This window comes from Pleurodeles waltl, chromosome 4_1, assembly GCF_031143425.1.
Source record: "Pleurodeles waltl isolate 20211129_DDA chromosome 4_1, aPleWal1.hap1.20221129, whole genome shotgun sequence".
NCBI classification, from domain to species: Eukaryota; Metazoa; Chordata; class Amphibia; order Caudata; family Salamandridae; genus Pleurodeles; species Pleurodeles waltl.
Window position 1 is genome coordinate 733826730 of NC_090442.1, and position 21201 is coordinate 733847930.

Here is a 21201-nt window from a genome sequence, read left to right on the forward strand (position 1 = left end):
AACATCAAACGCAGGTAGGTAATATATGAATAAAAAAAAAGTCTGTAGAAAGAACTTTGGATTGCAACTATATTTGTCCTTTAAACAGTACCTGGTTGGATGAAGGCACCTCCACTGCCTAGAAGGCGAACAATGGGGCCCCCGGCGCTCCTATGCGCAAAACGGGGGCCTCCCTTATACTTATGCGCTAGCAGGCCTGAGACAGGTTTGAAAGTCTACTTCAGTGGGTGGCGCAAGCAGCCCCTGGGCCTGGGTATAGAGATACCACTGTACAAGGGACTTATAGGTAAATTAAATATGTCAATTAGGTATAAGCCAATCATACCAACTTTAGATGGGAGAGCACCTGCACTTTAGCACTGGTCAGCAGTGATAAAGTGCTCAGAGTCCTAGAGCCAACAGCGAGAGGTCAGAAAAACCAGGAGGAAGGAGGCAAAAAGACTGGGGATGACCCTGCGTAAGGCAAAAAGTCCAACAATTAGTAAACCCCATCCGGGAGCATTTGGCTAATACAAAAGCTGGGAGGATCCGTTATATGTCTCAGAGACATGGGTACCTTGAAAAGGTTGAAAAACAGAGCAAGTCAACATAAACAAAATGCATGAAATTAAGAACTGCAGATGATGATGCGCTTTCTATGCAAGCACGTAGGAAAGAAGCAACACTTTCAGCATGTATGATAATTGATTGAACATGGAGGGACCACCAGGAGCTCTAGTGACTCAGGGAAGCAGTAGTGCAAATAGATAGTAGTGTGTGCAAAGGATATATTCTGTGGCACGGTGCAGTGTTAGAAAGTACATACACTTGCCCCTGATCCAAGAGTGTGGGTACAGTGCACACACCTATTTAACAGCAGCTGTGCACACCATGTCACTGCGGCTGCCAGTACATGGGGCCCTGATGCTTGCTTTCAGTGACCCTGGATCCATGCTACACTGCTGGCAGGCTGTGCACCTGCCCTACGCTGGAGCCACCATCACAAGAGGGAAGGAGTAGTTTAGATCCTGAGCCTTCACCCGCAAACATGATTTTTGAAGGTGGTATTTAATAAAGGGTACACACAGACTGAAACCACTATTACCGAGTGTTGGACCTGGCTTTTTGACAGGGACATCCCCAAACTTTTTGCCTCCTTCCTCCTATTTTTTTTCTGACCTGTTGTTGTTGGCTTTTGACCTCTGAGCACTTTACCACTGCTAACCAGTGCTAAAGTGCATATGCTCTCTGTGTAAATTGTACTATTGATTGGTTTATCCATGATTGACTATTTAATTTACCTGTAAGTCCCTATTAGAGTGCACTACATGTGCCTAGGGCATGTAGATTAAATGCTACTAGTGGGCCTGCAGCACTGGTTGTGCCACCCACCTCAGTAGCCCCTTAACCTTGTCTCAGGCCTGCCATTGCCAGGCCTGTGTGTGCAGTTTCACTGCCACTTCGACTTGGCATTTAAAAGTACTTGCCAAGCCTAGAACTCCCCTTTTTCTACATATAAGTCATCCCTAATGTGTGCCCTAGGTAACCCCTAGAGCAGGGTGCTGTGTAGGTAAAAGGCAGGACATGTACCTGTGTAGTTATATGTCCTGGTAGTGTAAAACTCCTAAATTCGTTTTTACACTACTGTGAGGCCTGCTCCCCTCATAGGCTAACATTGGGGCTGCCCTCATACACTGTTGAAGTGGCAGCTGCTGATCTGAAAGGAGCAGGAAGGTCATATTTGGTATGGCCAGAATGGTAATATAAAATCCGGCTGACTGGTGAAGTCGGATTTAATATTACTATTCTAGAAATGCCACTTTTAGAAAGTGAGCATTTCTTTGCACTAAAAACTTGTTGTGCCCTTCAATCCACGTCTGGCTAGGTTTAGTTGACAGCTCCTTGTGCATTCACTCAGACACACCCCAAACACAGGGTACTCAGCCTCACTTGCATACATCTGCATTTTGAATGGGTCTTCCTGGGCTGGGAGGGTGGAGGGCCTGCCCTCACACAAAGGACTGCCACACCCCCTACTGGGACTCTGGCAGACAGGATTGAGCTGAAAGGGAACTTGGTGCATTTCTTAGAGACTCTTTGAAATCACCCCCACTTCAAAGGCACAACTTAGTATAAAACAGGGCCTCTGCCCTACCTCATCAGACACTTGCTGGAGAAGAAACCTGAACCAGAAACTACATCCTGCCAAGAAGAACTGCCTGGCTGCTCAAAGGACTCACCTGTCTGCTTTCTCCAAAGGACTGCTGTCTTGCTGTTGCCCTGCTGCCTTGCTGAACTCTTGTCTGGCTGTGAAAGTGCTCTCCAAGGGCTTGGATAGAGCTTGCCTCCTGTTCCTTGAAGTCTCAGGACCAAAAAGACTTCTTCCTTTCACGTGGACGCTCCGTGCGCCGAAAATTTCGACGCACAGCTTGTTTCGCGGCGAGAAAAACGCCGCACACCGACGCTGATCAACGCGACGCCCTCGGGACGATCGAGACTTCGACGCACAACCTCGCAAGGACAAAGCCGCCCGACTTCCAAGGAGAAATCGACGCGACGCCTACCGTGAGTGCGAAACTTTGACGCACGGCCTCGCAAGGACAACGCCGCCCGACTTCCAAGGAGAAATCGACGCGACGCCTGCCGTGAGACCAAAATTTCGACGCACGGCCTCGCAAGGACAACGCCGCCCGACTTCCAAGGAGAAATCGACGCGACGTCTACCGTGGGATCGAAACTTCGACGCGCAGCCCCGCAGAACGACGCGCAGCCGGAAAATAAGCAGGAGAATCCACGCACAGACCCGGGACATCTGGTAATCCCCGCGATCCACACAAAGAGACTGTCTGCGCGCCGGAAAACGACGCCCGACTTCCCCGCGTGGAAAAGAACGACGCAAGTCTGTGTGTGCTGAGGAGAAATCGACGCACACACCCCTTTTTCCACGCATCTCTTCTCCTGTGGCCCTCTGAGGAGATTTCCCACCAGAAACCAGGTACTCTGTGCTTGAAAGACACTTTATTGCTTTTTAAAAGACTTAAAGACACTTAATATCACTTTTCAGTGATATCTTTACAAATTCGTATTGCAACTTTGATCGTTTTGACCTACAAGTACCCAGATAAATATTCTATATTTTTCTAAACACTGTGTGGTGTATTTTTGTGGTGTTATACTATGGTGTTGTATGATTTATTGCACAAATGCTTTACACATTGCCTTCTAAGTTAAGCCTGACTGCTCGTGCCAAGCTACCGGAGGGTGAGCACAGGCTGATTTTGGATTGTGTGTGACTTACCCTGACTAGAGTGAGGGTTCTTGCTTGGACAGAGGGCAACCTAACTGCCAACCAAAAACCCCATTTCTAACATTGGTGATCAGCGGTGAGGATAGGACTTGTGTTTGTGCAGTGACATACAGTAGCTAAGTATTTCACTACCTACCCACAGTGGAAGGTCAACTTGATTTTTCATCTTTTTTTTGGCTCTTGGTTCTCTGATGTCCTCCTGGATATACTATTGATATTTTGGACTTTGGATTTTGGTTTTTGCTGATAAGATCTTATCAAAATGGGATTGCTTACCTACTCATTCTTTGTTCGTACTGACCACCTCACTAAGGCTGACCTAAGGAAGCTTTGCAGACAATGGGGCCTTCCTGTAGCAAGGAGATCTACTAAAGCGGAGATGCTCCATCACTACATAGTCTGGGGGGAGGAAAGATGGGCAGAGAGAGAGGCAGCAAGAAACCAAATGACTAAGTACCCCTCAGATGAGGAGGAAGACTACTCAGATGAGGAGGAAGGCTACTCAGAGTTGGACAGTGACCCAGAAATAGATGAATGGCTCCGAAGTCAAAGGCGACAGGAGCAACAATTAGAGGAGTATCTTGCAGAGGTTGAGGCAAAAAGACTTTTAGCCCTGGAAGAAGAAAAGATTGCAGCTCAAGAGCTGAGCTGTAAAGAGCTGAAACTGGAGGCCGGAAGGGCTGAGTCCAGTTCAGATGGTGGCAGCAAAAATCTTGCATCTAGTACTGCTGAAGAAGGGCACAAGCCCAGAGATGTGGTGCCCAACTTGAAGAAGGGAGTTGACACACCCCAGGCAGTTCAAGGGTATGAGGTAGTTCCCGTTATGCACAGGGTCCCTGAGAAGGATTGGGGAACTGGCACAGGGAGTCATATTCCTACTGAGGGGAGGGACACTTTACTGACTCTAGCAGAGAGTGACAGAGAAAAGGGTTCCCCCCTGGTGGACGTCCTGGATATAGAGTGTAGAGACATCCCAGAAGAGTTTGGGTTGAGTGTCAGGGACAGACAGAAACTGTCTCACCAGTCTCAAGAGGGTGATGTAGAGTGCTTTTCCAAGGCTGAGTTACTAGGTGGTTGGGTGAAGGGTACTGTGGTTAATACATGTGAAGGGCAGAGTGATGTAATTGCTGGAGAGCATATGTCTGGTCCTTATTTTCCAGAGCTACGCCAACACCAGGTGGAGTGTGAGTTCTCTGACCCCAGGGAACTTACAGTGGAGGCAGACTTTTGGGTGAGTACCAGAGAGTCTGAAGAGGCATTTGGGGGTGCTCCTGAAGGGAGTGGTCTAGGTGGTTCCCGACCAAGTGAGGTGGGAGAGGATTGTAGTGTCCCAGGTAGGTCTCAGAGCCTAACCTGTACCGTAGGGCCACCTTTTGAAGGAAGCCCCGCAGTGTCAGAAGAACTTGGGGGGATGACTGTAGACAGCATCCCAACAGTTCTGGTGTCTGGCAGTACCACTCCTAGTGAGGGGGTGCAGAAGTCCAGACATAGGGTTGAGAGGGGGTGGCAGACCCCAGTGGAGGATCTTGAAAGTCAGGGGTCAGCTCTGAGAGCAGAGCCCCCCAGGAATGACCCAGGTGAGACCGTTTCTGGTTTGGGGGAAACCCAGACTCTGCCGGATGGGCAGAGGTCGGGAGACCTGCGCCAACCAGACTCTTGTGTGGCCCTTGGGGACGGCGTGTCCCTTGTGGGGGGTGAGAGTGCCCCCCAGGAAGTCCTGGCATGCCAGGCAAAGATTCAACCTCAGGGTGGTGACTCTGGGTTGGATAACCGGGTTCAGAGGTTAAACTTTGACCTGGTGGGGGGTAGATGTGCCCCCCAGAAAGTCCTGGAATGCCAGGCAATGGCTCAACCTCAGGGTGGTGACTCTGGGTTGGCTTACCAGGTGAAGAGGTCAAACTCTGACCTGGTGGGGGGTAGGTGTGCCCCCCAGAAAGTCCTGGCGTGCCAGGCAGTTGTCCAACCTCAGGGTGTCGACTCTGGGTTGGATGGCCAGGTTCAGAGGTTAAACTCTGACCTGGTGGGAGGTAGGTGTGCCTCCCAGAAAGTCCTGGGGTGCCAGGCAATTGCCCAACCTCAGGGTGGTGACTCTGGGTTGGCTAACCCGGTTCAGAGGTCAAACTCTGACCTGGTGGGGGGTAGGTGTGCCCCCCAGAAAGTCCTGGTATACCAGGCAATGGTTCAACCTCAGGGTGGTGACCCTGGGTTGGAGAACCAGGCTCAGAGGTTAAACTCTGACCTGGTGGGAGGTAGGTGTGCCTCCCTGAAAGTCCTGGCCTGCCAGGCAATGGTTCAACCTCAGGGTGGTGACTCTGGGTTGGATATCCAGGTTCAGAGGTTAACCTCTGACCTGGTGGGGGGTAGGTGTGCCCCCCAGAAAGCCCTGGTGTACCAGGCAGTTGTCCAACCTCAGGATGGTGACCCTAGGTTGGAGAACCAGGTTCAGAGGTTAAACTCTGACCTGGTGGAGGGTCAGTGTGCCCTCCAGGAAGTCCTGGCGTGCCAGGCGATTGTTCTACTTCAGGGTGGTAACTCTGAGTTGAATGGCCCAGTTCAGAGGTTAAACTCTGACCTGGTGGAGGGTCAGTGTGCCCTCCAGAAAGGCCTGGCGTGCCAGGCAATTGTTCAACCTCAGAGTGCTGACTCTGGGTTGGATACCCAGGTTCAGAGGTTAAACTCTGACCTGGTGGGAGGTAGGTGTGCCTCCCAAGAAGCCCTGCTGTGCCAGGCAATTGTCCAACCTCAGGGTGTTGACTCTGGGTTGGATGACCAGGTTCAGAGGTTAAACTCTGACCTGGTGGGGGGTAGGTGTGCCCCCCAGAAAGTCCTGGCGTGCCAGGCAATTGCCCAACCTCAGGGTGGTGACCCTGGGTTGGGGAACCAGGCTCAGAGGTTAAACTCTGACCTGGTGGGAGGTAGGTGTGCCTCCCAGAAAGTCCTGGTGCGCCAGGCAATTGTTCAACTTCAGGGTGGTGACTCTGATTTGAATGGTCAGGTGCAGAGGTTAAACTCTGACCTGGTGGAGGGTCAGTGTGCCCTCCAGGAAGTCCTGGTGTGCCAGGCAATTGTTCAACTTCAGGGTGGTGACTCTGAGTTGAATGGTCAGGTGCAGAGGTTAAACTCTGACCTGGTGGAGGGTCAGTGTGCCCTCCAGGAAGTCCTGGCGTGCCAGGCAATTGTTCAACTTCAGGGTGGTGACTCTGAGTTGAATGGGCAGGTGCAGAGGTTAAACTCTGACCTGGTGGGGGGTAGGTGTGCCTCCCAGGAAGTCCTGGTTTGCCAGGCGGTGATCCAGTCTGAGGGTACAGACCCTGGGCTGGAAGACCAGGTTCAGGGTGTCCCCCCGGACCTGGAGGGAGGGGCTACTGATAACAGTGCCCCTACCATGTTGTCTTCTGAGGAGGCCACTCCTAGTTGGAGGGTGCTGGACCCCAGAAGGGAGGGCAGGGGGAGGGAAGCCTCACCCCGGGCCCTAGTCCAACCTGAAGGTACAGACCCCAGGTTGGAGGGCCAGTGGCAGGTTAACAGCCCTGCACTGGTGGAGGAATGGTACAGGGCGACTTCTGTAAGCCCCCTGGCCATGTTGGACTCTGGGGGTACCGCTCCAGGAGGGAGGGTACAAAACCCCAGAGGGGAGGACCAGGTTCAGGCTGTCATCCCTGACCTGGTGGAAGGGAGAGTGGTTAAAGGGTGCCCAGCACCTGGGGCTACCGCCCCCCACTCTCCACAGCCACAGTGGTTGGAGAGCTTTGAGAGGCCTGGGGCCTGGCTCTCATCCCTGGCAGCTGTCAGTAATCACTGTGGCTTGCTGTCCGGGTGGACAGAGTTATCCCTGGGGAGGGGACAAGTGTCCCACCCCGGGGATAGAATGGGCAACACCACTGTGTTGGTCCTGGTGGTACTATCCTGCTCCTGGGATACATCTGTGAGCAATGTAAGGTTAGGTGCTGCGCAGATGGGATCCGCAGGAAAGGAGAAAGGTTCCCCATGGATGGGCTTAGTGGGCCCTGAGAGTATGGACAGAGGGATCCAATTGGAGTCAGGAAGGCGAAGAACTGGAGCATGCCCCTGCTGTTGTGGGCCTGGGTCCTTGTTCTGTCGCCTCAAACAGGGAAGTACATCAGGCTAGTGATTGTTCTCCCCTGGCTTTAGGCTGGTGGGGGGTCATGTTGGACCTGGCTTTTTGACAGGGACATCCCCAAACTTTTTGCCTCCTTCCTCCTATTTTTTTTCTGACCTGTTGTTGTTGGCTTTTGACCTCTGAGCACTTTACCACTGCTAACCAGTGCTAAAGTGCATATGCTCTCTGTGTAAATTGTACTATTGATTGGTTTATCCATGATTGACTATTTAATTTACCTGTAAGTCCCTATTAGAGTGCACTACATGTGCCTAGGGCATGTAGATTAAATGCTACTAGTGGGCCTGCAGCACTGGTTGTGCCACCCACCTCAGTAGCCCCTTAACCTTGTCTCAGGCCTGCCATTGCCAGGCCTGTGTGTGCAGTTTCACTGCCACTTCGACTTGGCATTTAAAAGTACTTGCCAAGCCTAGAACTCCCCTTTTTCTACATATAAGTCATCCCTAATGTGTGCCCTAGGTAACCCCTAGAGCAGGGTGCTGTGTAGGTAAAAGGCAGGACATGTACCTGTGTAGTTATATGTCCTGGTAGTGTAAAACTCCTAAATTCGTTTTTACACTACTGTGAGGCCTGCTCCCCTCATAGGCTAACATTGGGGCTGCCCTCATACACTGTTGAAGTGGCAGCTGCTGATCTGAAAGGAGCAGGAAGGTCATATTTGGTATGGCCAGAATGGTAATATAAAATCCGGCTGACTGGTGAAGTCGGATTTAATATTACTATTCTAGAAATGCCACTTTTAGAAAGTGAGCATTTCTTTGCACTAAAAACTTGTTGTGCCCTTCAATCCACGTCTGGCTAGGTTTAGTTGACAGCTCCTTGTGCATTCACTCAGACACACCCCAAACACAGGGTACTCAGCCTCACTTGCATACATCTGCATTTTGAATGGGTCTTCCTGGGCTGGGAGGGTGGAGGGCCTGCCCTCACACAAAGGTCTGCCACACCCCCTACTGGGACTCTGGCAGACAGGATTGAGCTGAAAGGGAACTTGGTGCATTTCTTAGAGACTCTTTGAAATCACCCCCACTTCAAAGGCACAACTTAGTATAAAACAGGGCCTCTGCCCTACCTCATCAGACACTTGCTGGAGAAGAAACCTGAACCAGAAACTACATCCTGCCAAGAAGAACTGCCTGGCTGCTCAAAGGACTCACCTGTCTGCTTTCTCCAAAGGACTGCTGTCTTGCTGTTGCCCTGCTGCCTTGCTGAACTCTTGTCTGGCTGTGAAAGTGCTCTCCAAGGGCTTGGATAGAGCTTGCCTCCTGTTCCTTGAAGTCTCAGGACCAAAAAGACTTCTTCCTTTCACGTGGACGCTCCGTGCGCCGAAAATTTCGACGCACAGCTTGTTTCGCGGCGAGAAAAACGCCGCACACCGACGCTGATCAACGCGACGCCCTCGGGACGATCGAGACTTCGACGCACAACCTCGCAAGGACAAAGCCGCCCGACTTCCAAGGAGAAATCGACGCGACGCCTACCGTGAGTGCGAAACTTTGACGCACGGCCTCGCAAGGACAACGCCGCCCGACTTCCAAGGAGAAATCGACGCGACGCCTGCCGTGAGACCAAAATTTCGACGCACGGCCTCGCAAGGACAACGCCGCCCGACTTCCAAGGAGAAATCGACGCGACGTCTACCGTGGGATCGAAACTTCGACGCGCAGCCCCGCAGAACGACGCGCAGCCGGAAAATAAGCAGGAGAATCCACGCACAGACCCGGGACATCTGGTAATCCCCGCGATCCACACAAAGAGACTGTCTGCGCGCCGGAAAACGACGCCCGACTTCCCCGCGTGGAAAAGAACGACGCAAGTCTGTGTGTGCTGAGGAGAAATCGACGCACACACCCCTTTTTCCACGCATCTCTTCTCCTGTGGCCCTCTGAGGAGATTTCCCACCAGAAACCAGGTACTCTGTGCTTGAAAGACACTTTATTGCTTTTTAAAAGACTTAAAGACACTTAATATCACTTTTCAGTGATATCTTTACAAATTCGTATTGCAACTTTGATCGTTTTGATCTACAAGTACCCAGATAAATATTCTATATTTTTCTAAACACTGTGTGGTGTATTTTTGTGGTGTTATACTATGGTGTTGTATGATTTATTGCACAAATGCTTTACACATTGCCTTCTAAGTTAAGCCTGACTGCTCGTGCCAAGCTACCGGAGGGTGAGCACAGGCTGATTTTGGATTGTGTGTGACTTACCCTGACTAGAGTGAGGGTTCTTGCTTGGACAGAGGGCAACCTAACTGCCAACCAAAAACCCCATTTCTAACACCGAGGGACTAAAAGGTATATTTGGCCTAAGGGCCGATGTTGTAAGGTGTCAATCACAGACTCTAATCTGGGGAGTGGGAAAGGTGACATGCCCATCACTCAGCGTTTCAAGAATGTAAAGGCACTGCTGGGCAGCTGCCTCTGCTCAATGTACCTTAAGAGGTTATTTAACAATCTAGTGACCAGCAGAACAGTAACAAAATAGTTTATTTCGTGTAATTCTGAAGCTGAATTTCCAACAGCGCAAACTGCAGGAAAGGACATAATTGTCAGTTTGAAACGACTTTGTCTACTGCTGAGCATAGAAGAGTATTAGGAAACTCCCCAATGTGAACTATATGGTCATTCACATACAGGCACATTTTGGCCAACGCAGTGAAATAGACACATATTACTTCATATTGTTGGCAATAACACTGTCCCCTCCGTGGCTTGTCTTTCCACTGACTCCTTTGAATAGTTGGCATGTGGAAGCTTTAAAACACCTTTGTATGTGGCCTTGGCCACCACTTGCAATTTGGCTTAGTGCAAAAAATGGTGTAGCTTAAACCGTTTGTTGTGTGTTTTCATCACCATTCTGTGCTTTAGTTGAATACAGTTTCCTAGCTGCATTGACTGTCTGTTACAGATTCGGCAGAATTATGTGGCTGGATCAAGCATCCCAGGGTGACTAGAACGTGACCAAGAAGGATTCTTTGGTGTGCAGATCACAAGATGTAGCCAATTGTCTCAGTTTTGTTTCTGCTGTGTAAATGGCACAACGTTGCTTTGTTGCCTCCTAATTTGATTTCGTCATTGCATAATTGCACTAGTTCGTAATAGGTGTGCTGTACAAGCTTTCTGACTTATTCAGTCATACCAGGAATTGAATATCCTCTGACTTCTTAACACCGGGCATCATAGCACCTTGATAGCGGCAAGACTAGACTACTGTAATATAGTATACGTGGGTCTCTAAAAGTACTACATCAAAAAATTCAATAACTGCAGAACCACAGAGCAAGACTGTGGGGGTCATTCCAATATTGGCGGGCGGCGGGTGCCGCCCACCAAGCGGAAACCGCCAATTGGCCGCTCCGCGGTCAAAAGACCGCGGAGGCCATTCAGACTTTCCCGCTGGGCCGGTGGGCGCCCGCCAAGGGAGCGCCCGCCGGCCCAGCGGGAAAGGCCCTGCAACATTGAAGCCGGCTCCGAATGGAGCCGGCGGTGTTGCAGGGGTGCGATGGGTGCAGTTGCACCCGTCGCAATTTTCACTGTCTGCTATGCAGACAGTGAAAATCATGCTGGGGCCCTGTTAGGGGGCCCCTGCACTGCCCATGCCAGTGGCATGGGCAGTGCAGGGTCCCCCAGGGGCCCCACGACACCCGTTCCCGCCATCCTGTTTCTGGCGGTGAAAACCACCAGAAACAGGCTGGCGGGAAGGGGGTCGGAATCCCCATGGCGGCGCTGCTTGCAGCGCCACCATGGAGGATTCTCCCAGCCGGGGCTAATCCGGCGGTAAACCGCCGGACCCGGCTTGGCGACCGCGGCTTTACAGCCGTGGTCGGAATTCCACATGAAGCACCACCAGCCTGTTGGCGGTGCTTCCGTGGACAGCCACCCTGGCGGTCTATGACCGCCAGGGTTGGAATGAGGCCCTGTGTCCAAACTGACAAAAGTCTGAAAATGTAATCCCAGCACTGAAATCACTTCACTGGATACACGTCGTAAAGACGGTTAATCTCTAGTTGGGATATATGATAGAGACAACTAGCCACAGATTTCTTACCTTAGAATTATCCCCAGGCTCCAGACTGGAACTGGAAAAAATCTTCAGCAGTACTCTGCTTGTCAGTAGAGGGCATTGTATGCCTTTGTATCAATGTCGTACTCCGGATATGATGTTGAGCGAGTCCATATAATCCACCCCTGATGCGCTGATGTCAGTTTCTTCATTTCCACGCAGCAATGTGGATCCCAGGAAGCGGTTACCTCTGGCCATTTTTAACCTTCCCTTTTGGCAGTTTTTGCCATTGGAACAGTGTTTATGTCTTCTGGTTTTAAGCCTTGTGGGTCCTGCGCTCGAAAATGTTGGTCACAGACCCCCACTCTGTTTGTATGTGGTGCTTAGGCACCCACCACAATACCGAAGATTGCGAAACCTGTCAACAGTTGAGGCCTAAGGCATTGCAGGAATGGCAGAGGAAGCACCTAGTGGCAGGGGAGGTGGTCGGAGTCTTCACAAGACTCTTGTAGACATCAAAGTCCTTCTTCTTCCACAGCTCATCCTAGCTACCATTCTAGGAGTCGCTCGCGTACAGCTCCTGCGACCTCTTCAGATCCTGCAACATCTCACGGTAAGTGTCACCGCAGTTGAAGTTGCGTCCTCCGGCTTCACCACCCCACGCGGCTCCTTCTGTTCCTCTTAGGAAGAGTTTCTCCCGGTGCCAGGGCAACTCTGACCCAGATGTGGGACTATTACTCAACCTTGCATGCTGTTTTTGGGCTTATCCCTCACTCTGGAATCCCTTCGGGCCCTAAGGAGTTGGTGAGTGCCCTGATGGGACCCTCATGACCCGTTGGGCCCCTCGACTCCAGAGTCAGATCAGCACCGATGCACAGTATCCTACGGCTTCCATCTTCCTCTCCTGTCTCCTCCCTTAGGTCTACAAATTTGGCATCCAGTTCTGACTGTCTGACTTCAGTGGTGATGGTGCCTGCGACTTCGCTCAACGCCCTGATTGTTGTATCCCCGGTGTCAGACGACGCTACTTCTGATATCGAGGTCTCTCTCTTCCAATGTTTGTCGACATCAAACCTGACACCTGGAGCAGTGCTGTTGGAGTCGCCTATTCTTCAATATGTGCTTCTGTCTTTTGGGGCTCACCCTTGAGTACTTCCTTAAGAGGGGCTCCCCGGTTTTAATTTTCAGCCTCCCAATTCCGATACCATTCCGCCACATCAATCGGATTGGTTATTTGACTTGGCCTATGCTAGCGGCCTAGACTCCTCACTGGCTTCCACCCTCCTTTCATCCCCTGGGTTGGTTTCAATGGCTAGTTCTGCTCTAGCAGACATGTTAAAGAGTGTGTCGGAAGTGTTACACTTACAACCTCCTACTGTGCAATTCTCCACGGACCCTTTACTTGATGTCTTACATCATGACCAGTCTTCTGTGGAGCCGGTCCTTCCCTACTGTGAGGTTCTTTATGATATCCTCTTGGGAGTTTGGACCCAACCAGTTTGTGGTCCCCCTGTGGAGCACTCTATCTCACATAGATAGCGGGCAGCCCCGGAGGATCCATCTTGCTTCTGGCAGCATCCAACTACTCAAAGCAATGTTGTGCAAACTGCTTTGGCTGCACACAGTTTTATGCATGTTCCTTCTGTCCTGCCAGATGAGAAGCCAGACAGCTGGACGCTTCTGTTAGGCAGATTTTCACTTCATCTATTTCTGCCTTGTGTTTATTCAGTACTTTCTATGTCCTTCTTCACTTCTCCCACGCCTTTTGTACGGGATGGTCAGCAGGCTGCCAAGCTTAGTATCAGATGTGGTAAGTATACCACAGATTCTGTTTGAAGGATTATGGCTTCTTCAGGAACGCTGCGACGAAGGGCCTGGTTGCGTTCTTTCAATTTCTCAGAAGCTTTGCAGACATCTTTACTTGACATGCTTTTTGATGACGCCTCCCTTTTTAGCGTGCATGCTGACTCAACTTTATGCCGTTTTAGAGATGCTCATGGTCTCTAATGCCTCTTCATGGTACCGAGTCTTCCTCTGGCTCCTTTGATCAGGGGCAATTGTTTTTTCCCCTGTTGCACTTTTTTCTACTGCCCTTGCGATGATGTGCTTCTTGTTTATAGTGTGACACCCAGTGTGGTATTTCTGCTTCTTACAGGTGCTTTTCTTCTTATCATAGTTTAGCACTAAAGGTGGTGCTCCTTTGTTGCAGGTGTTGTGTTTCTATTTACCATTATAGTGGACAGGTTTAATTATTTTTCTGACCCAGTTTGGGTCTAATACCTCTAAAAAGGGGGTTTACTGTTATTCTCTGCTAATAGGCGGGTCGCCTAAGAGATTGTGCATTCGATTGGGTTATTCCTCATGTTAGAGTCGTTTTCATTCCCTGCTCTTCATAGCAATTAGTGTAGGCTGTTGGCTATTCCTTTATAATTACATGTTTCCTACTGGGAACTTGCTAAGTGCTTCTTCTGGGAGTAGTATAGTTCATTGTGTCAATTAGGATTCTACTGCTGTTTTTGACAGATGTCCTTTCCCATTGGCACAATGGGAGATGGTATTTCTGCCTCTTTTCCATGGTTTGCTTCCTTTGGGGATATTGGTACATCTTCGATTTCAAGTGCCCCTCTTATGTCTCTATTATATGCAACATGTAGGAAGCATAATCTGTTGCCCTTATAGAGCACTAGTTTCAAAACCTTAGATTTGTTTTCAATGTTCTTTTGCCACATTTATCTTTCTTCTTCTTCATGGACATCTTCATCCTCCTTCTTACCTTTCAGTCCGGTCATGGAAGCAGTTGCCTTTTTGCTGATTATATATATATATATATATATTTATATACCATATGTGTATGTAATTCTTCCTTGCAGGTACGAAGCTATAGCTCAGTGGAAATATCTAGTGCCTAATGGGTACACAACGGTCAGGACAAAGGTTCTATCTTGCCAATGGTGCAACACTTGGCTATTCTTTCCAAGCTGTTAATGTGCCTATTTATTGTTTCCCCTGTCCTGCTTGCGTTCCTGTCTTTACATACCTGTCCCATTAGGTTTTTTTTCCCATTCCTGGGATTCTTCCCCACTTCTGTGTGTGTCCTGGTCATCTTTTTGACCACTATATTCAGGCACTTTATGTGTAGGATTCCAATCCTAGCATTGCTAAATCCTTTCTATGTCAGCTGCAAGACGGTACTCATATTTATTCCTTCTATCAGACAGTTACTCCCTCCTACCCTCATACAGGTTTTGTGTTTAGATATATTGTCCACGGATATGACATTCACATTTGGCCTTGCAGACTTCTGCAGTTCCGGTGTCCGAACCCCATTCTGGGGGTTGAAGTCAAATATACCTTATATTTCAGAATATTTAATTATTGGGTCCACATATTGGAGGACTTTCTTATATGCTGGTTGTCCCGCCAGGATTCTGACACTTTTTCTTTCAGTCCTTTCTTCAGCAACGTTTTTCTGTCTGCTGGATTGTCATTGCCATTGTCTTACCCTTTGTATAGTTGGCATCTACTCACGTGGCATTTGTCTGCCTCATGTTGATCTTTTTCAAGTACTGTGAGGTTTCTGTTTGTTTCTATCAGCAGGTGGTTCTACCAACCTCTTTTAACTTTTAGTCCACTAGCATTGATTTTCCTGCTTGGCTGGCTTTTCTTTCTTGAGAGGTGTACTCTCCATCCCCTCCTTTCTTTTACTCCTGTGTTGTTGTTGTTGAACAATTCTTTTCTTTCTGTCTTTTTCTTACTCTCTCTCTCTCCATATATATATGTATATATATATATACATAGACATGCATTTCTATGTATCATTTCTGCTTCATAGGTCTTTGTCTCTATTTTTACATTTGCATATGTGTTAACCTGGCCCTATGCATATCTATGAACAACATATGTATGGACACATCCATGTCTTTACATCTATATAAGTGCGTATGGGTATCTGGGCATGTATCTTCCAGACCTCCTCATTTAACCATTGTATATCATGCATATGGCAAACCTTTCGTGTCTCCTGTCGACTGGCTTTATGTGTAACATAGTTCGGTTACACCTCTCCTCATGTTTCCTCGTTGGGTGTTCCTGGAGATGTACATTCTGGGACTGATTACGACTTTGGCGGAGGGGATTACTCCGTCCAAAATGTGACGGATATCCCGCCCGTCGTATTACGAGTTCCATAGGATATAATGGACTCATAATACAGCAGACAGGATATCCGTCACATTTGGGATGGAGTAATACCCTCCTCCGCTGAAGTAGTAATCAGGCCCTCTGTCTTTTGAGTTACTCTCCCTTTCAGCGTAAAGCGTCCTGCTTCTTGTAGGTTTTGCCTATGCATCCTGGTGGAAGCAAAATATGTCCATTATAGTTACCCCTTGAAGGGTGTACCATTCCTGTTATCTCAGTGACTGTTGGGGCGCTTTTGCACCTTACTCCTTAGGCTCCTAATTTGGGGCATTTCATGTTATTTTCCTGTTGTTGTTGTTATATAATCTGTGGGTCGTCCACTGCTCTTCTGGTGAGATGAATGCTTCTTCTCACCTTTGTCTCTCTCATGTCTGGTCTACTACTCCTTTAATTAGACCGGTTGTCTATTGCATGATTTGGGTATGGGGTGTTTACAGACCCTCCTCCTGGGTTGATATTGTTTTGGTATCTAATTCTAAGGTAAGGAATCTGCAGCTAGTTGTTTCTTTCAGATGAGAAAGTTACTTACCTTTGGTAACGCCCTATCTGGTAGAGACATACACTAGTCGCAGATCCCTTACTGGCCCACCCATCCCCCCTGCTCTGTGAACCATTTTATCTTACTTTAGTCTCGCTTTCTGGGCATTTTATTGCCATGCTTTTTCAATTTAGTAGTTGTAAATCAAATGAACATCTACCTCTCTTATTGATACACTGTTGCATTGCCAGTTTCTACAGTGGCTTCTCATTGTTGTGTGGATTCTAGTCACAGAAGAAACTGATGCCAGCATGTCAGGGGAGGGATTATATGGACTCCGTCAAAGTCACATCCAGAGGATAACGTTGATACGGAATCACACAAAGCCCTCTACCGACGCCCAGAGGTATTGCTGAAGACTTTTTCTGGATCCAGTCTGGTGCCTAGGAAGAATTCTAAGGTAAGGAATCTGCAGCTAGTCTATGTCTCTACCAGATAAGGCGTTGCCAAAGGTAATTAACTTGTTCATCAGGGGTTGTTAATTTCTAATGTTAATGACATAATCATGGTAGGTAGTGTTTATTCACAGATGATATATCTTTACATCAACTGATGGAATTTGTACATAGCAAGGGTACTGTCATGGCGAGAATTATGAATTTATTTTCTGAAAATATTATGGAATCCTGAGCCAATTGTTCTTTTGTGCTTGTCAATATGAAGGAGGAGATGTCTATTCTGAAAGAAAACAAGCATTAAAATAACACACCCTCACACACACCCACAGCATTATAACATAAAACATCTATTTGCTTTATGATACATATATAAAAAAACACTGTAGTTTGGCTGTGTAGTGGACATCTGCCCCCCACCCGAACCAATCAAGAGACCAGAGCAATGTTCTTTGGCAAAACAAACCATTTAAGTAGCATCTTAAACATATGTCCGAGCTGCAATTACAGCCTGTGTGTGCAGTTTTAAACTGCCATCTCGACCAGGCAAAATAAACCTTCTGCCAGGCCAAACCTTTCTTTTTGATACATATAAGTCTCTCCAGGGTAGCCCCTGGACAGTCCAGAAGGCAAGGTTCAATGTATTTAAAAAGTAGGACATGTAATTTTAAGTTTTACATATCCTGGTAGTGAAAAAATCTTTTAAAAAGGCCTACCTCTCCCTTAGGATAGCATGGAAGTTACCTTACACATTTAATAAGAACAGGTTACAAGTTAATTTGTTGTGTTTTTCGAATTGTAATGAAAAATCCTAACTTATGGTGAAGTTGGATTTTAAATTACAATTTTGAAAATGCCACTTTTAGAAAGTTGGAATTTTTCTGACATAGCCATTTGGTTACTGCAGCCTGTCTCTGACTGGATCTTGTTGACAGTTGGCCTTTGTGTATTCCCACTAGACCCCTACACACAATAGGGAGATTATGTGAGCCTAGATGGGCCATCACTGGAATGGAAAGGAAGGAAACGTATAAACCGCATTATGTCGAGGCAACAAAGCACTAAGGTGGCAGAGGAAAGAAGCACCCATTCAATCCAAAAGAGCTGCCATCACAAAAGGGAAAAGCGGTGAGTTTTCAATTGCTTCTGGAAGGCTGCATAAGAATCCCGACTTCCAATATGAGTGGCCAGAGTGTTCCATAGTTTGGCTGCAGCTACTAGAAAGGAGCACTGCCCCATTTGCCTTTCAAAAACCTTGGAATGATCACTTTTCTAAGGGAAGATGATCTAAGATGTCTTTTAGGGATGTACCAGTGAAAAACTGTTCTCAAGGGCACAGACCCTTGATGATGGAGAGCCCGACATACCATGCATAGCACGTTAAATGTCAACCGCTTTCTAACAGGAAGCCAGTGAAGGGAGCGCATGCCTTCCCCCACTGAAAGTTGTTTAGGAACATTCAGAGTCAGACAAGCAGCCGCATTCTGAATGACCTGCAGTCTGTTAAGTGAGGATACATTGATGTTTAAATATATGATGTTGCAATAGTCCAGGCGTGAAGGTATTAAAGCAATGACCACTGCTACTCTAAGCTATGCTGAAATGAATGGGAAAACCTTTTTCAGGATTTTAATAACATAAAAGTAGAATCTTACAATTATATTGACTTGGGTGTTAAAAGTGAGAGAGGTGTCAAAAGTGCACCTACGTTTTTAGCCGTGGTAACAGGACAGGGTAATGGGTCACATATCTCAGGCCACCAGATCTCCGACCACACCAATACCTGAACTCCAAAGACCAGGATCTCTGTCTTATCGGCATCATGTTTCAGATAGTTCTCCTTCATCCAAGTAGTGACACTGAGCTTGCAAAGTTTAAACGTGTCCGCAATCCTGGGCAAATTATCAATTAAAGAGGCGATGATTAGCATGTCATCCACATAGGATGACATATGAAAGCTAAAGGACCTCACCAATCTAGCTAGGGGGCAACATATATATTAAAAAGGGTAGGATTGATGAAAGACCCCTGTGGGACCCCTCAAGAAAGCTGGAATGGTTCTGCCCTGAACTTGTCACAGCTGACTTTATGAGTCCTATGAGTCAAACAGGACTCTACGACATCCGGAGCAGTATCCCTCGCCCCTGCTACATGCAGTCTTTGCACCAGGTCAGATGGGGATATCATGTCAAACATAACAAACAGATCCAGCATAACCAAAATAGCAATACCTCCCTGATCCACCTGGCAGTGTATATATAGAATCTGCAGCAGTAGCTAGTACTGACTCTGTGCTATGACCACTGCAAATTCTATTTTGTGAGCGGTCCAATAGATAATGAGCAGTAATTAACTCAGCCAGTTCCTGGTTTGAACATTTTTCTAAGATGTTTTGCTGGTGCAGGCAACAGCGAGATAGGGCTCAAATTTTTAAGATTCTTTACATCTCCATTAGACATTTTTTTGGACGGGGAGGACTAGTGCCTCCTTTGAAGGTTGTGGATAAACTCCAGTTGACAGTATCTGATTGAAGGCATTTACCAGGAAGGTCACAATCAAATCCGGAGCAAGGTTGAAGACTTCTAGGAAGACAGGGATTGTCAGGTGAGACTGATTTCAGGCTCAGAAGACTGGCAGGATGGGAGGGAAGAGCTGGGCCCAGCTCCACTTACACTTGAATGGGCTGCGTCCTGTCTCCACACAAAGGGGGGCATACCGACCGTAGTCAGTTTGGAGCCAGGGCCAGGAAGTCATGACACCTGTGCCACTTCAAAGGCACAACTGGATATAAATACTGGACCTCAGACACCAACTCTTCAGTACACTTCAGGACCTATGAATACTCTTTCAGGAAGAAGCCGCTGTGCTGCTGAAAACACTTCCACTCTTCTGGACTGCTGCCCTATTGCCTAAGTGAGAATGACTGGCCATGCATCTTTTGAGGCCAGATCCCCAGAGTGACTCCAAGGGCTAGTTGGCTTGGTTCCTGATATGAAGACTCAGAGACACAACAGACTTCCAGCAACCTTGTACCTGCACCTGGACTCTTCCATCTGTGAGTCTATCCTGCCAAGTAGTGCCACCCCAGTCCTGGATCCTTAGAAGTGCGCTTAAGGTGCTCTGCTATCCTCTGTGGATTCAAAGGAACTCGCATATCTCTTCTGCTGAGTGGCTTGAACCCAAGTGGAACCGACGCATCACCGCTGCTGCATGGATTTGATCCATCTGAAAGACCTGCATCGCAACCCATCTGATCCTCCGCTGCGCTATGCATCCTCAGTGAGTGCTATGCTTTTTAGCACTATTTCCACTAAAATCTTTAAAACTGTATATCTCCAGTTCTTCTAATTGGATATTTGTAATTTTGGTCTTGTTTTATTTATTAAAGAAAGCTCTATGTTTCTAACTTTGTGTGGGATCCTTTTTGTGTGGTGTTTGTCATGTTAGTACTATCTGAAGTGTTACACAAATACTTTACACATTGCCTCTAAGTTAAGCCTGACTGCTCTATGCCAAGCTACCACAGGGCTGAGCACAGGATAATTTAGGGTTGTTGCATGTGCCTCACTCTGACATGGATTGTGGCTGCTGCTTGACCAGGGCTCACACCTCAGTCAACCAACAACCAAATTTCTTATAATGAGCAATGATGCCATGGCAAAGGTGGTTAGCCCTAGAAAAAGTATGAATAACATAACATAAAATCAACCACAGGTTAGTTAGCCTTGGATGATTATTGCCTCAGCTTGTTAGCTGTGATGTCATGAGCAAACTAAAACTTCATTGATCTCCACAATGTGTTTTTGCTTACTTTCCTTGAAAACATTCAATGGTGTCCTTGAACAAGAAGATAGTACTTGTGCAAGTAGAAAATCAGTGAAAAACACAGTTGGCATATTATGTTGTGCAATATGCTAATAGAGAGATATTCACAGCATAGATACTTGAGACAGGTGAGAAAATGTGGCTCAGATTAATACTCACCAGATTTCTTTCATGTTACAGGGCACTGCAGGGCTTGATGGAAAGAATGGATTAAAAGGTGCAAAAGGCGACAGAGGTCTCCAAGGTCAAAAGGGTGAACCGGTGAGTAGTGCATTTGAACTTAAAAGTAGATGTGGCTCTAACATAAATGTTTACAAAAAGAATACACTTTTGAAAGTGAAATGTTGTCCCTACAAACATCTGATTTTGGCAGAATTTCAAAATTAAATATATCAATTGATCACAGAAGACTTTAGACAAATGTTGGTACTGCTGTACATTTGAATACTTCAATTTGGAACACCATTCGAGCAATCAGCATTCAGGCTGAGATAGCAGCACTACTGCTCACTGTAGAAAGTTTATGATCCCTGTTTTGCCCAAGAATGTTTCAGTACTTCACATAAGAATGAGATCTGGAAACTTGGCACCACAGTTTTCAGAAATGGGAAATATCACATAATTAATGTGCCTTATAGGGGTGGGCGGTGAGCTACGCTCTGCTGGCGGAGTTAACAGAGATTTTAGCACTCCGCACTCTGTTTGGAGCACGGAGTCCAGCAAAAAAACTCTGCTGGCCTGTCAGTGGAGCGAAGCTCACCAGTGTGCGCTTTCACTGTGTGGCCCATATCAAAAACTGGGCTTCATTT

At 47.6% G+C, this 21201-nt stretch overlaps 1 protein-coding gene across 1 annotated transcript in view; it reads left to right on the forward strand.

The window, feature by feature from the left end:
- The window catches only part of LOC138288093 (collagen alpha-1(VII) chain-like), a 963348-nt gene that overhangs the window by 799712 nt on the left and 142435 nt on the right, over nucleotides 1-21201 (forward strand). Inside the window, exon 88 of the mRNA XM_069229319.1 lies at nucleotides 20573-20653. Within this exon, the coding sequence (XP_069085420.1) occupies nucleotides 20573-20653 (81 nt within the window). The remainder of the gene's footprint in view (nucleotides 1-20572; nucleotides 20654-21201) is intronic.